General features: G+C 30.3%; 1 protein-coding gene across 1 annotated transcript; it reads right to left on the reverse strand.

The window, feature by feature from the left end:
- Positions 1-1,278: 1,278 nt before the first annotated feature.
- Positions 1,279-5,974, reverse strand: LOC113556738 (insulin-like growth factor-binding protein complex acid labile subunit). Its single transcript, XM_026961864.1, has 3 exons — positions 5,846-5,974; positions 3,802-4,214; positions 1,279-3,157 (listed from the first exon to the last, which is right to left on the reverse strand). The coding sequence occupies exons 2-3, from the start codon at positions 4,185-4,187 to the stop codon at positions 1,279-1,281; spliced, it is 2,265 nt and encodes a 754-aa protein (XP_026817665.1). The 5' UTR covers positions 4,188-4,214; positions 5,846-5,974.
- Between the last annotated feature and the right edge of the window lie 12,304 nt (positions 5,975-18,278).

Genomic DNA, 18,278 nt, shown 5'->3' on the forward strand with positions numbered 1-18,278 from the left:
AACCGTAGCGATGCCCCTTAATGCAAAGAAATATTTTGAGCGATTCTACGTAAAAATGATATTTTAATTCTAGTGTCACACCTTTGAACAATTTTTAGGTTAGATTAATTTAATTTTGATGATGATCTATTATAATATTATTTATATTTTTACGTCCAATTGTCCCCACGTCCAAATGGCTACGTCTATTTGTCCCTATTCGCAAATACATATTTGACACGTTGTTTATTTTAGTCATACGTATAATGCTACTTAAAAAATTATATGATTTCCTACTATTGTAATTTGTATGTAAAATATGTTTTTTCTTTAAAATTAAAAAAAAATTGTATGAGTTCTAAAATAAATTTAAAAACTGATGCATATTCTTGTTACATCTTATATGATCATTAATCATTAAGTATAGTAAATAATAATGTTACACAGTAATTAAAATGTAAATATCTAAGTGTTTGTTTAAGTCAATAAACTTAAATGTTTAATTTTTCTGTTAAAATGATAAAAATCATTAGGGAAATAACAATAGAACAAAAAACATGGTATGAAATATAGTTAAAAATTATTATACTATACTAAGATATACATTTCATTTAATAGATACATTTAGCATAAAAAGAATAAAGAATATTTATTTTTCTACATTAAATTTTATTAAGTTAGTAATCTATATTATAATTATTAAATTTAATGAACAGTAATATAGGTATACCATAACCCTAAGCCATGATTAAAATAATATATTACGGTCGAAGATTAACATCACAATTTATGATCTGACATTGCTTTACAGAGAGCGTGCCTAAACAATACATTAAAAGCTTAATAACTAGAAAATACAATACATATTTGATCAGTCGATTCGAATAATAATAAAAATAACATAAACAGTGAAACTCGATTAGTACCTAGTCTATTGTTCGCTTAAAAATGTACAAGTTTACTATTACCCTGCACTGAATGACCTTGCATTAGAAATGAAAATATAAAAGTGAGAAACATTGATTTTGGTTGTCTGTTTCCAACACCCTATGACCATTAGAAACTTTTCTGCTAGGAAAACAAATATTGAATAATAATCTAAACATAATTTAAAGAATGATAAAGTTCCAAAATTCTAAGTTTATATTTATTGATTTTTATAATGTTTGTTTAGTATGTAGAAATAGTAAAATGTGATGGGTTACTAAAAAAAAATTATATATATATATAAATATATTTTAAAATAATGAAAATATTTGTTTAAGATTGAAATATCAGTTTATCTAATACATTTGATGGTTATTTGATGGTTATACGGGATACATTTTTAGTTCCTTTAAATTCCACCACATAATTGTCTTCTTGCGAATAATCACATGAGACGCCTTTGTCTTTCCTTGTTGGATTTTCTTTACGTTTTATTAATACACTCATCATAACTACCGAAACTAATAACAAAATAGCGCAGATGCTTATTAGAGGTAACCATTTGTTTTGCGTTTCGGTTTCAATTTCTGACAACATCGGCTGACATTCGTGAACTTCTCTGGTAACAATCCTGGCTGGTCTCGCTGCCTCTGGTCTGCGTAGACAATTCGCCTCGCCCACATACCTGACCCACGTACGTTGTACACTAGCTGTGAGTTCGCTTCCGAGTCTTGTCAGGTTGGCTTTCTTAATTGGCGTGCTCTTGGGATCGAAATTGCACTCCAGTCTTTTGGAATCTACCAACACTTCTATGTTTCCTATAGACAACGCAGACCATTTCCACATATCCACAATATAACAATCGCATTTCCAAGGGTTACCAACCAGTCGTAACGACGTAAGTTGATAATTATACCCGAATTTATCAGGACTGATTGCCGTGATATTATTGAAACTCAAGTCCAACTGATCCAACCTAGTCAGCGTTTCTAAAAACTTCATAGACCCTTCTTCGTCACTCTTTAATTTATTATCGTTCAATAACAACTGCCTAATGTTGGGCGTTGTAGTGAAAGCGTCAACAGGTAAATTACTCAAATTACATTTACTCATGTCCAAATTCTTTAAACCTGATAATTTAGGTGGTAGTATTGGTCCTTCTTTGGGAACTTGAAGAGGATTGCCTGAAAGTCTTAACTCTTCCAATTTTGGATATGTAAAGTTATCATAGAACACTGTATCATTTAGACGACTTAATCCACAATTATTCAACTCTAATACTTCTAAACGCGTAAGATTTTGGAATAAACCTAATTCTTGGCTTTTAAGTTTATTTCCAGACAAAATAAGCGTTTTTAGAGCAGACATCTTTGAAAAAGTCGTTCTGGGTATTCTTTGCAAGTTATTGTAACCCATATCTAAATGTTCCAATGATTCCAACGGAGATAAAAGTGCTGTAAAAGAATTGTTTAAAGGATTTCTTGATATGTCCAATTCATGTAATTTAGTAAATTTTTGGAAAGTGTTAGCAGGCAACCTTGTCAATCCACAGTCTCTTAATGAAAGTTTCACTAGTTTTAATAAAGGTGATAAAGCTACTGCTAAATCTTCTGCAGATAAATCGTTTCCAGATAATATAAGGGTACGTAATTTCGTTGCATTAGCGAATGCATCTTTAGATAAAGGTCCTTTTATATGACAATAACTGAGGTCTAGAAAATCTAAATTAACTAAATTGTGACCCAAAGTAGTAGCCACGTCAAGATAAGATAATTCATTTTCAGCCAACACTAGACTTCTTAGCCATTTATTCTTGAAAAATACATTATCTGGTAAATTTGATACACCTGATTGCCTTAAATCGAGATGTTCTAATCTGCCTAGATTACCCAGTATTAAGGTCCAGTCAACATGACTTTTGAGACTGTTTCCAGCCAATTCCAATATCGTCAGGTCACCGAGACTACTAAAAGCTACGCTTGATATGTGTGTAAGATTGCAGTTATTTAGAATTAAATGTTTTAAACTTATAAGAGGATCAAATATGCCTGGTTCAATGATATGAAGAGGGTTTCCAGAAATATCAAGTTTGTTTAGACCTCTGATATTGGCGAAAAACTGCGGTGATAATTTTGTTAGATGACTGTTTGCCAGGTATAGGTACAGCAAAGACTTGGAGTTTAAGAATGGACCTTCGACTTGTTTCAATGGATTTCCTTGCAATTCTAACGTAATTAATCCAGCGCTATCCCTGTAACAAATATGACAAATGTCGAATAAGTTTTAAATTTATAATTATATTTTAATATTTAAATACTTTCTCATTTTAAAGCAAACAATAAAACTGTTTTAATAGGTAAAGTAGACATAGTTTTAATTCTTTATTATTTGTATATCGGAATAAACCTATTTAATAAAAAATAAAAATACAAGTTTATCTTTACTGAAAGATTAATTGTATCATTACAAAATAAACCAACAGTTTTCGTACATCTGGTAATAATAATTTCACTTTTTGTTTAATCGGACTATGCAAAAACAATCGCACAATGAACATTAAGAATGAAATACCTAATATAAAATTTTTAATATTCTATTTTAAGATAAGATTGATTTAAATAGATAATTAAAACATTTATAATAATATTTTTTTGTTTAGTGTGTCCGCTTAAAAATGTAATGTACATATGTATAACCCAACAATAGAATCGACCTTGAATAAGCAAACATGGAAACTATGACTTAATTTGTTTAATTTAAATACGATTGAAGTTAAAAGCTGAAGTAAAAGCTCGTGTCATTTTATAGACTAAATATCTTTTGTAAAAACGTATACACACGAAATACTCGATACCTATGTATTAAATAAATGAGTAGATATCTAAATAAACTTACACAAATGCTTGAGGATCAATATGATTGATTAAGTTAGACGACAAGTTTATATCCACTAGGTAACGAAGTCCAGCGAACGTTGTTTTATGAATTTTCGTTAAAAAGTTTTCGGACAACTGTAATGTCCTAAGTTTGATATTGGCTGGGAACGGTTCGATTTCTTTTAGGAGATTATCGTTCATATAAAGTACGTAGACATTGCTGTCGAGTCCTTTATATGGCATAGATACCAAGTTTCTTTTCGAACAGTCTGTCACCCAGTTAACTCTGGAGTAATGGCAACCGCATTTTTCTGGACAGTTAAGTAGTTTAGATGGAAAGGCTCTTGTATTGCATACGTAAGCCAATAGTGTTATAAACACTATAATGGATATACGTGTCGCCATGTCGCGGTGAATTTCTCAATTCAAACTCTGAAAAATATATCATTTAAATTAAAAATTTGACGTTTAAATAATCGATTAAAAATTAATATGTAACTGTATAAGCAATATTAGAAATTCTAATCTAGTAAATTTTGCCAATTGTTGTAAATAACCATATCAAATTATAAAAAATTGTTTATGGAGTTATCGATTCACGAATGTTATCGAAAATCTGCAGGTAAAGTGAGCGTACTTATACCATCACTTATGTATATAACTAAATATAATAGTACAGGGGTGGTGAACATGACTATATACGCGAGCCACATATATTAATGCAATTATATCAAGAGCCAAATTATCTAATCTGTACTTTTATACCACAAAAATAATAAAGATAGCTAACATCCGATAAACATATCAAATTACGAAATATAAAATTATAAAATAATAATAATAAAAAACATTTTTTTTTTATAAATGTATGCAAATAAAATTAAAATTTTGGTTTTTGTAAATAAGACCCATACGTCGATGAAGAGAGCCGCAATTTGGCCACCCCTGTAATAGTACAAAGTATCCGCGTTCTGCAGTATACAATTTTACCTGACCGTACAAAGTGTCCGAGTTATGCGGTTTAAACAATGGACCGTACAAAGTGACTGCTTGCACCATTACGTTTTAATAATATATTTTATTTATTTACGGAAATAAAACAGTCCGTTTTTAGTCGTTTTGATATATAAGTACCATATTATAGAAAAACGCATCCTACAAATCCGCGATCCGTAAATATAATATGTACCTACACATTTTAAAACTTGTTATTGTTAGTCTGATCTCGTGGACTTTGGCGAAATTAAATTTAGAGATGTAAGATTGGTAAATTTTTATAGCGTAAATTTACCAATTATTTTTTTACAGGTAAATATTTTTTTACCGAAAAAATTAGCATGTGACACCTTAAATTAAACGTCTTAACGAGGTGAATATTCATAACTTATCAATAGAATGAAATAGTTGATAATATAAATTTAAAACGTAAAAGTTCAATATTACCATAATATATAATATATAACTACAACTATATGATATTAATACATTTTTTTTTGTATTATTAAATTATAATTGTAACTATTTATATAGGTATAACTAGAGAGAAAGACAAATAAAACTAAAAACCAGAATTTATTTTGAATTTTGATTTTTGGTGTTAATGTTATAGATACCTAATGAATCTAATTCAATTAATTTGCAATTTATTTTATAGGTACATTTTAATATTTATGTACATATATAATAACTTGAAATATAAATATATAAGTCAATAATACACTACAAGGTACTTATATAAAGACATCCATTAAATTTATAGTACCATGAACATCTTACTATTCAGTAAATAATAAAAATAAGCGTTACAATTATATAATAAGTTCATGAAAGAGGCAGTGAAGAGTTCCTGAAGGTGTCCCTATGGTGATATACAAAAATTATCTAAATTTACCAAATTCACAGAATTTAGGTAAATTTACGTAAACTTTTATAGGTAAATTACCCAAACAAAAATTTACGTAAATTACCGACTTGCATCGCAATCGTCGTATATGTTATGTGTTATTATGTGTATAGGTAGTAATTAGCCAGTAGGCGCAGAACATGTACAAGAATAAACTTACCCCAGTAAAAAAAAAACAGTCCGACGACTCGGGCGTTGATGAATATATCGGATCGACGTGGACCGGTTCGAGTTAGAGATCGATATTAACACTCGCACTACTTATACCACTTTCTATATATTATCAAGTATAAATTCGTAAACGAAACGTTCGCACCCAAGTACTGGTGTGACGGCTGTTGTTGATAGCGACTATGACCGCAGTGGTCTGATGATCTGTGGTCTGCGATAGAGGGACATACGGCAACTGGTGGCTGTATAGTAGATAATGATTTTGGACTCGATCGGTGAATCATTCCTTGAGCGCGGAACGAGAAAAACCAGTGGGACCCTTGGTGGGGGGTTGATGTCGATAGGGCGACGGTGGCGGTGCTCGGGTGTGCCCGATCACCGTCGTCTCCCACCGACACCAACGGGATTTTGACAGCATCGCGCCACTGCATTGACTCACATACCTATACATGCTTTGTTATTATTATTATTATTACACTACTTATAGTTATGTTTGATGAGGAAAAAACTGTTTTCTCGATTAAAAAATCTATAAACCGATCGTCGACGAAAGGGACAATGGTCTAATGACTATTGTATTATATAATATATTCGTTTGCGATCGATTTATATACATATTAATATAGTCTATAAAACTAGTTCAACAAAATCGTGAGTCGTGATACATAAACGATACGTAGGTAAACATTTATAGCATAAGGTATAGTTGACGCACTAACGATCCAGGGAGTTTGGAATGCGAAATACCATTTATTTTTTTTATATGCTCAGAATTTCCGGCGCCGCAGGACAAATTAATGTGTGAATAGATTGAATAAACCCACGAAATTTGAAATATTAAAATGGGCAGTGTCTGCAGATTGGATTTTACGACATACGGCTAAACGAGTCGTGAGAGTTATGTTGAAACACGTTGAAGAGGTCTGCACTTGTAAATCATACATAGTAGACAGTGTTGGTAAATAGTATAGTAAAGCGTTTAAACTGATTGATGCTTATTTTTACATATAGTTAAACATAAAGAATATTGAGACGGGATAATTTGGACGTGCAAAATAAAAATGTTGATCAAAGCCATGTTTCCTATGTACTTATTTATATTTGAGCTTAGTTTTTATTGTTTATGAGTACAGTTTCATTATTTTAAGGTATAAAAATAATAACGTCTTAAACATTTATAGATTGTATAATCTATGAGATAATAATAATAATAATATCTTGTTAATACAAGATTAACCGCTTGTATTTAAATTTCAAGTTTAAATACTTTATAATGTATGAATTTAATTTTAATAAAAACTCCAAAAACGATGTAGACACTGAGTAGGTTTAAAAAATGAAATGCATAATCGAATATTCAATAATCAAACAAATAAATAATCATTTTGGAGCAAATTACAAATTCTATTTTCAGCTACCTGAGGGTGGTGCAAATTACATACTCTTACTTTCAGTGCACACGAATTTCATACCAAAACAAGTAGAGGAACCTTTCTAAACAAATTGCGTCGCGGACCTTTTCACTTAACATTTTTTTTTTTTTTTTTGAGGTTTCTAGTGGTTTTCAAATTTATTTTTAATTTATTTTCTAAATAATAATAATAATTAAATATTTATCATTATCATAATATTATTATATGAAAACTTGTTTTTAGTGGTTTGTACTTTTAGGTCGGAGCTATACACGGCGTATTCGCCGCGTTTCGAACGCAGTGTTCGTATTTCACGGCGTTTTTCATCGAATGAAAAATCAACCAATGCATTTTAGTTCAACGGACAACGCGGCGAAATTCGCCGTTATAGCTCCGGCCTTATACAGGGGCGGATAGGGCTTAAGGTTGTTTTTTATTACCGGGAATTGAATTCAAGGGCCCAGAACGAAAAAGCCCAAATATTTTTTGATGGCTTCGATCACAATACATTTACAAAACAAGTATATAATTCTTACTCTAATATTATTTTATTTTAATATAAAACTATACAATCATAATTATTAATACATTCATTTTTTTTAATACACTACTTTATGCAGCCACCTTATCAATAATATCATTAGGGTTAATTTTAGTTAATATTTCTTTTTCAATACTCATTCACATTAAACTTTCTAAATACTCTTATGACATTGAATGTCTTAATTAATTTTTTACATACTTAAGAGAAAAAAATCCAATTACTTTATTGCACTTAGAAACGCTTGTCATTAAAAGATCATTTTTGTTATTTTTTCTTTTCTGATTACCACTTATACATCCAATACATTATAATAGCCAATAGGTCATAGTAATATATTCATTATCCATAATATACATAGAAAATGGGCCATAATGTATTATTACTATTATTACTATTACTATTATGTGTATTAGAAAGGTAGGTTGATAATTCAATGTCGTTATGGTGGAACCCCACATCGCGTTTATTTAATTTGATCTCATCGAATTCGTTGTAATATCGAAATTGAAAAGGAAAGAATTTACGCGTTCGATAATGTATTATGACGGTGGTTTTATAATTATGAGGTATGGATTTATAACATTATATTATCATATCACAGAGGAGAAGTACCGGGAATATTAGTATTGCGGCCGCACACACATTTTATATTATAGACGCTCACAACAAAGACGATGACGATGATGGCGATAAAAAAAAAGGATTTAATCCAGCAATCTCGTATACTCAGCGTCTGATGCACATTAATTCAGGATTAAAATGTATCATTATCGTGTCTTCTTAATCGCTTTTTCCCGTCGTCAGATCATATTTATTTTTATGATCAAAAACACAATAAATGGCTTAAATCAAAATTAGTTTTATATAACTTATGAAATTCAAATGAATCAACCTTAATAATATTGATTATACTATTTATACTCCATATTTCACGTTTAAATAACACGGATTACAAGTAATTTAAATGTACGAGCACTACGAGCACCCAATAAAAACTATTAGTTTACGTAAGTTGATTCTGAGTGAATCAATTATTCGGCAATACCACAGATACCGGTAGAGACGCTGTTTTAGCATTAAACCACTTGGTGACTTATGATCAAAATTAATGTAATAAAAGAGCAAAAAATTCTAATCATTTAAATATTATTATATTTTAGATAACACTATGTAATATATTTTTGTTTTTTATATTAAAAAAAAATACTATGAATATATTTATAGAATAAAATTACAGTACTGCTATAGGTATATCTATAAACAATAAATAATAGTAATTATAGTTAGATAACACTGATAATCATTTATTAGACTTTTAACTTTTAAAACTTAGTTAATTTTTCAAAAGTTTGAGTTATTGTAATTTAAAAATAGTTAACAAGTAAATTGTTTTCTTTGTATACGATGGTTTTATAATATTTCGATATACAATGAATATACTATATACATACATAATATGTATGTATATACGTATGTATGCTGTATGCATTTATGTATATATGTATGTATGCATGTATGTATGTATTTACTCGTATATGTGTTGTTATTAAGCAAGTAAAGACAGTTTATGTCTAGATGGTATTTAATTAACTTTTTATATTTTTGAAATATAATGCAAGAAATATTAAACAATATTCCTAAAAAAATGTTTAATTTTACTATTTGATTTCGTAAAAATTTACATAAATATTATATGATAGGTATATCATACATCATATAAGATTTAATAATATTTTAATCTAGTTTAGCTTAGGTTTAAATGATGTTATGAATAATTATTGATTATTGTATATTACAAGTGAAATAACCTATAAAGCCAACATTTTAATTACCTAGAACAATATATTAATACCACGTAGGCGCATTTCTATGGTTTTGGATACGTTTAGGAAAGACGACTTTTTAAAAAAATCACGGTATTCTGTAGAAAACCCGTGGATAAACGTCATTAAATAATCAGTATAATAAACAAAATTTAAAAGCCCAATGATTTCGATAGAATTTTGTTTTCATGTACAGTACATACTACATATATGTGTTCGCGTAAGTGTTTTGTCGGAGACATAGCATATAGATAATACTATATTATGTACATACATATTTTCATTTCCATAACATATGTTTCTTGGCCTGCCGCACATGTTTTTCACACAATATTTAGTGCTTCGTAACATACAGAATCTCACTCTAACACAAATATTATCGTTTTTATTGTACCGCTTGGTGCGCGGGTATTATAGAAGTATTGGTATATCGTGTTTATATTCTTTACACGGTTCAACAGTATAACGTCTGAAAACTATATTTTTACCGAGCTGTCTGCGGCGTCCTCGAACGCAATGTACAAAGCTAAGCAATAGGTATCTATAGAATAACGTGTCCACGGCGGGAACACGATATTATACTATATAGTATATTATAGTATAACAATGTACATAAAATACACCCCTCACGGGTAAGGGTCTAATGTGTAATACCTGATGGAATTTCGATGGCCTCACTGCTATACACTCAATAAACGAAAGTAAAAAAAAAGAACGAAATCACTGTTGTTGTAGATAATATTATGTATTTCTCATACCCCTTATGTAGTAGTAATACCTATTGTTGATTTTATATTGCAGTCCAAAAACGATAAAAATATCAACCACCTGCTTGTCGACGGATGAGATAGTGTAGATTTATAATATAATATTAACACAGTTGGCATAAAAACCTAATGTAACCTTTAAAATATACACGCAAAGGTATACCCAGAGTATAGCATCAGAGTATATTGAAAAAAAAAAAAAAAAGGTCGTCCAAACACATTACAATGTTTTAAAATTTGCTCAAACGCATTACGCCCATTCAAACGATAATCTGTGATCTGTCGTTGTAGTTTTAAATATTTTAACGAATTTAAGCGTAGAACCTTTCGCGTTATCGCCTACTTTCACCACTAGATAGCTAGACGAGTTGCAAAATTATAAAATATCTTACTAAATTGAATCTAACCATCTAAATTAGGTATCTCAAATCGTGATCTTATCTTATGTCCTATAACTACCTAACTTGTTAAACCATTATATTTACTTATTAGTTATTAATGAATTATTATTCAAAATTTTTAAAGTCGATAAAATATTTTACATTTAAGAGAGTGTTTTTTTCAGATTTCTGAATGTGTATTATTGAAATATATAGGTAGCCAGGTTAAAGATAGCCAAGCAGGTATGTAAAGAATAATGATACTTTTACGCTTTTTCTACAAACTAATAATAAGACGCTATATTTGTTTTAAAAATGTTCTATATAAGGAGTGTTAAATCATGGAGTCATCATCATTTTGAATCTAACGATGAGTTATTAATTTCAAGTATACATAATACACTAGTGATCTAACCAACTTTAGGACCAGTGTTTTTAAATAAGTATTATTTTCTAATTGTTAAGATATTCAGAGCACAACCATGCGGGAGGGGTTAAGGGGTTGTAACCCCTCCCAAAATTTCTCCTAGGCCTTGTATAATAATCTATGTACTTATCTTATGTATATATATTGTAATAATTTAACGCCCCCTCCCCCCGAAGGTTATTATAAGGAGACACGGTTGGGTATACCTTTGCGTGTATATTTTAAGGTTACATTAGGTTTTTATGCCAACTGTGTTAATATTATATTATAAATCTACACTATCTCATCCGTCGACAAGCAGGTGGTTGATATTATTATCGTTTTTGGACTGCAATATAAAATTAACAATAGGTATTACTACTACATAAGGGGTATGAGAAATACATAATATTATCTACAACAACAGTGATTTCGTTCTTTTTTTTTACTTTCGTTTATTGAGTGTATAGCAGTGAGGCCATCGAAATTCCATCAGGTATTACACATTAGACCCTTACCCGTGAGGGGTGTATTTTATGTACATTGTTATACTATAATATACTATATAGCAGTGGTTGTCAACCTTTTCGGGTCCACGGCTCCTTTTGATTTTGAAATAAAATGTACGGCTCCCATACGAATATTTAAAAATAAACAAATTTAAATTATTTATAATAATTTTAATCTAACTTTATTTTTAATGGGACGGCTGTGCTTGTTTTTGTTGCATTATATCATCAAATAAATGTAAATAGTAATCGAAATATGCTATTACTCGATATCGCAAACACGGTTATCGACGGCCGATCTGTCTCACACACCCAAAATGTAATATGTATTGGTGCGCGGAAATTGTATTTTTAGTTTCTATTGCGAACGCGGCTCCCTTAATAATGACCGGCGACGCCTTTGGGAGCCGCGACGCACAGGTTGAAAAACACTGCTATATAGTATAATATAGTGTTCCCGCCGTGGACACGTTATTCTATAGATACCTGTTGTTCAGCTTTGTACATTGCGTTCGAGGACGCCGCAGACAGCTCGGTAAAAATATAGTTTTCAGACGTTATACTGTTGAACCGTGTAAAGAATATAAACACGATATACCGATACTTCTATAATACCCGCGCACCAAGCGGTACAATAAAAACGATAATATTTGTGTTAGTGTGAGATTCTGTGTGTTACGAAGCACTAAATATTGTGTGAAAAACAGGTGCGGCAGGTCAAGAAATATGTACTATGGAAATATAATAAACGCGACGTGGGGCTCAACCATAATGGGCATTGAATTATCAACCTACCTTTCTAATACATATAATAGTAATAGTAATAATACATTATGGCCGTCGTCTTTGTCGTTGTCGTTGTTGTTGTTTGGGTTTGGTCGCCGGTGCGTTTTAAAACGCATTTTTTTATTCACTCTAAGTTTTGAACTCTTCTGACATTGATAATCAGCTTTTAGGGTGCTGGGTGGGCTGGCACTAATGGGATTATTCGGTACCGATTTATCGTTATACCTATTTCAAACATATAATACATCATATACTCGGCCTTGACCCGACTCTATGGTGTTTTTGTTGTGCGTGTTCGGGACAAAGCAGACGAGCGGGGTAAAATGTAAACGACGATAAAGAAGAAAATTAAGAAGAATAACGAAACGGGGGAGGTTGGAGAGGAAGAGGGATAGCTGGTGATGGAAATGAAGGCTGGATTCAGGTTATAGCCGGCGGCGGGGTAAAATACATAATGTAACTTAATAATATATATTATTTTATACCCGCTGGGTATAAAACGGGAACTCCACACAACATTAAACTCGCTTTGACGGCGAGTAATACTGGCCGAGTATGAAAAGGAAGAGGATACTATGGCCTATGAATATTTATTATTATTACTGTTTTTATTGTATAATAAATACCGACGAATTCTTGGACCGCGTTTTCTCTCTTTCAGCGTACCCGTAATTATATACATACTAAGATGAACAATTATATCATTGTATTGCGTGTTATGATGGTACAAAATATATAAAATACAACTTTATGTCATGATAAGTTAAAATGTAAATAATTAGATATAGTTCGTATTTGAAAGGCTACATATAATATTATGTACAATTATTATCGAGTGAACGAACCGAACGAGCGTCTGATGTGCGTGCTTGAGTGCGTGACACATGTAACATTTCTTCGGACCTCCAGCCGACGCCGCCCTCTCATCGCATACCAGAATAACATTCGAGATGTTGTAGGTATCCCGTGTGTGTTTAATCTATTTCAAAACGCTACGACGATAGTCATCGGTCCGTTAACAATACTACGTGTGTGTGTGTGTGTGTGTGTACTGTGTAGGCCCGAAATATTTAAAAGCCTGTCCGAATGGAAGACGCCGAACGATTTTATCATATATATACACAGATACACGGATACACGAACAATGAATATATAGTTGAGTGTATATAACATAATGTATTCATGTAGTGGATTACGCCTTGATGTCGGGTCCGACTACAAAGGATAATGTAGAGGCGTCACCTTACTATATTTGTCTATATTTGTTGTGTGTTTATGCTTACTGTTGCAGCAGACATATTTTGTCTTTCATTACCGTGTCGTAGTGGATACAATCATGCGTACACATAGGCTCGAAATATTTTTAAAAATAAAGAAAAATCTCAAAATCTATAACCTGTTTACGACGACAAATCATGTTTAGAACCGTATATGCATCATAAGATAATATGTTTTTTTAAATGCTAGGTCGGGATACCACTACAGAGCGTTTTAAGGGCACGTGAGTGTGATTGTGTGTGTGTGTGCGAGTGAGTCAAAATATAAAACAACGCCTCACCACGCCTACATAAAGTTAATGGTAATATTATTATTAAATAAATATAAATAGTTGTTTCTTTTTATATAATTAATAATATTATACATATACGTTAGCCGACAGCCGCTTAGTTTATTACAATTGGTTTAACGACGAGCGTATATATTCACACTCATTAAAAAAAGAATAAAGTTCAGTATTATAAAATACCTTAGACCGGACGATGAAAAATTAAGTACGAAACATATAAATATTCGGCAAAACTTTAAAAATTATTAAGAAAATTACGGGACATTTTTAACTGCTCGAAATATTGATGATACATTGACAAAAACGCACACATCATTGTAAAATCAATACATTTATCATTCCACTTAAGATCTAAAAATGAAATTCTATAATAATATAATATTGATTATGGTTTAAGATGAAGCGTATCATTTGATGATACTTAACTGCTATGTTCAAGTCCATTTTCATCAGTGATTGCGAGGGTGTTCAAATATTATTTTGAACTATGCGTGTTCATACGTATTATTATTATGTTTTTTTAAAACGACAAAGATATATTTTTTTATAAATTAAATAAATTTCAATGAAAATATTGTTGATTTATAAAAGACAAGATATTAAGGACGTAAAATACAGTAGTAGGTACAGAAGAATAGGTTCTATTATTTTTTATTATTGAATATAATACCTAGTATATTATATATTATATTATATTATATCATTAGTACTAATAACATGATTTAATTATAGTTGGTATTTGAGATATTATTATATTGTACGTATTTATTTTGTTGGTTGTGGTGTGATAGTATAGAGACATAATGTTCATAATCCACATATATATATAATATATACATGTGTCATGTATATAATATATATTGTATTTAGTAAAATGTACTAGTATAACTAGCATTATATTTTCAAGATAATAAGCAATTAACAAATTCTACAAACTCCTAGCCTAAATCGGGATAAAATGTAACTGTTTTCTTTAAATTTTAAATTAATGCAAGAGTCTTGATTTGCTCACCAGTCATCACAAATTCATACAGTAATCGAAATAAAAATCCTCGGAAAAAATACATTACGTTTCCTAATATTTTGACGATAGTATATGGCGTATGCAAATGTGTTTAATTCATCGGCTCTTAGCCCCATCGGTTCGTTAACAATGTCATGTGTGTATGTGTGTACTGTGTAGGCCCAAAATATTTAAAAGCCTGTCCGAATGGAACACAGTAACACACCAAACGATTTTATCGTGTAAATGTACATAGGTGCATACACATACACACACACAATGAATATACTTAAGTGTATATATATATATACATATAATATCATGTAGTGGATTGACGCCTTGATGTCGGGTCCGAAGTATTTTCGAAAAACTTCACCGACTATACACGAAATAATGTGGCGGCATCGCCTTACTATATTATTTATTGTGTGCAGCAAACATGTTTTGACAATCATTTTACGTCGTAACGGATATAATGATGTACACATAGGCTCGAAATATATGAAAAATAAAGAAAAAACTGAAAACATATTATAACCTGTTTACGACGACGGGCGCTGCGGACTCATCATTTTATTTTAATCCAGTAAGCAGGTATTCATTCAATAAAAGTATACGGTAATTTAGATAAAATTAAATTATTTTACTTTTTACTTACATCAAATATAGATAAGTATTAAGTTTTTTAACAGTAGTACTATAAGTTTGAAAATTTAAACATTTTTTTTTTTTAATGTCCTTATTTAATTTTGTATATTAATATTGTTTTATATTTTGATCTTAGTATTTTCAAAATAATAAAGCCATGGTCTATAAATCAAACATGAAATGATTGAGTACTTAATATTAAATTAGATTTACTTTCGATTTCTAGTTACAATATTCAATATTATGCCCAAAGGTGTTTACAATTTTCAGGAAATTTTTTTAAACTACGCCTAAACGAGTTATGCCGCCTGGTCACCCTTGTACCTGTATCATTAGATAATAATTTACGGACAAATAATTGTAGTGTTATTCGGTCAGATTATACTGCTGATATAGGTGCTGTTTTTTAGAAGGGTGACTTAAATTGCAAAATTCGGTACCAAAATCACATCCGTAAGTTTTAATATGCTATCACATCAGGCCTTGTATCGTCTGTAGTTCACAATAACTTAAACGTAGTGTCCTATATTCAAATAGGATAAATATGATATTTTAATTCCACACACTTTCTATATTATATCGTTTTCGAACAGATAAAAATGATCAGCCTATTTAAAAATATATGAAAACAACTACTCTTATTCAAAAGATTTTAAGTTCTTACTAAGAACGTAGTCTAAAATAGTATTTGATTGGAATTTCTCATAATTTACAAATTTAACTTATAAAGTATTCATTTTTTTATAATTATTAAACAACATTTTATTATACAAAATTATATTGTATATAGTGTGATGGACGGGAAAATGTCGCATGGGAATATGCATTGGACGGGGAAATGTCGTACGGGGAAGTGACCCGAAACCATTAAATCGTTTTCGAACAAATATAAGTGATCAGCCTATCAGGATATGTTACAGTTAATATACTATATAAGTGGTATTATTTTGGAGGATGACTTAAATCGCAATATTTAGTACAAGGATCACATTCGTAAGGTGTACGGTGTACTTTGCTAATAGACCGCTCATTCAAGTACCGTCTGTACTTCACAATGACACAGTTTCATACGAGAATAAGAAGAGTGTTTTATATTTGTGAAAATATAAAGCATTCCGTTTTCCGTATAATATACATTATTTTTAGGTGTTTATGTTTGCATATTTTTCATTATATTTTAAAATAAATATTGACTGTTTTCGTGTATTACTAAGTTTTTCACCAGTGTCTCCAAAAAAGAACAATTTTGTTTTGATAATACATTGATTGTATTAAGCAGGTTAACCTGTTAAAGTGTCAGTTTATTTAGCTATATTATATAATATTTATATAAATTACCGATATCGACTTAATTCAAAACAAAAACTACTAATGTGTTTTTTTAATATATTTATTACCTATTCTGCAATTATGATAATATAATTATATGATTAATATAAAATGTGTATTTAAATCAGTTAATCACACTTGTCTTATGATCATAAAATAATTGAAGTGTTGGGACATTACACTACAGATGACGCCGGGATGACCGTTTTGCCATTAAATATTACATATCTTATGAATGTAATCCTGGTACCGAATATAGCGTTTTAAGTCACCCTCCTAAATGACCGTACCTACAGTACCACAACTACCGCCTAAAGGGCCTTCAAAATATATGTTTTGGGGCCTCAGATTTGTATTTGTATATTCTGTGATAAATATAAGCAAAATTCCAAAATATAATAAAAAAAAAAAATTAATCCTTATCAGTGTGAAATGTAAATAATAATTATGCAATATTATAATATTGTAGTCAATTTCGTCCGAAAGACTATTTTTATACATACTGGAAACACCATACGGGCTAACTCTCACCAATCACAACAAATTATAGGTATAATGTAGTAATATTAATGAGTAAACACTCATCAGTCATCATAGGATTATGAGGACCGTCAACCGTTTATATTTTATTGTTAACGTTTGTTTTCGTACTTTGTGTCTTTGTTGTATGTGTTTGATATTAGATTTAGTTTGTATTTTATAGATAGGAGGCTTGATAATATAAATGAAGAAAATCTTCGTTAATTTTTAACCGTCGTTACAGTTTCTGTATCACTACATACTACATACAATCATCCAACTTAAAAAAAGGTTCACAGGTTTATACGAAGTAACTAACAAATTTAATTTTCTTGTACCTCAAAATATTTTAAAGTGTAGTGAACATGATGTTGTAAAAGTAACTTATGGCTCAACTATTTTATAAAAATGACATCAGTACAGATATAATTAGACAAATGTTATGTATTAAAAATATATTTAAAGATTCTCTAAAAACAATATACAGCATTAAAAAATCTTTTGCAGTGTCTATTAGACATTTAGACAATAATGTGGCCTCTATTTAAAAGATATTTTCAGTGCATGTATTCTTTTCCAAACATGTCCGTCACTAACAAATGTAGAACGTTCATTTTTCTAATTAAAAATTACTTAAGAGGACGTCCCACCCGCATTTGTTGTCTCCGTCTTACACGCGTACGATGTAGTAAATTTTCGTTCACTAGTTTCAATAGTGTGCTTTAAGCT

Source organism: Rhopalosiphum maidis, chromosome 3 (genome assembly GCF_003676215.2).
Source record: "Rhopalosiphum maidis isolate BTI-1 chromosome 3, ASM367621v3, whole genome shotgun sequence".
NCBI lineage: Eukaryota > Metazoa > Arthropoda > Insecta > Hemiptera > Aphididae > Rhopalosiphum > Rhopalosiphum maidis.

Bases quoted from the DNA above. Each gene is read 5' to 3' on its own strand.
- LOC113556738 (XM_026961864.1), bottom strand. From the start codon at position 4,187: ATGGCGACACGTATATCCATTATAGTGTTTATAACACTATTGGCTTAC. The intron at 3,158-3,801 runs GTAAGTTTATTT...TATTTGTTACAG, and splicing joins ATTGATCCTCAAGCATTTGT to GGATAGCGCTGGATTAATTA.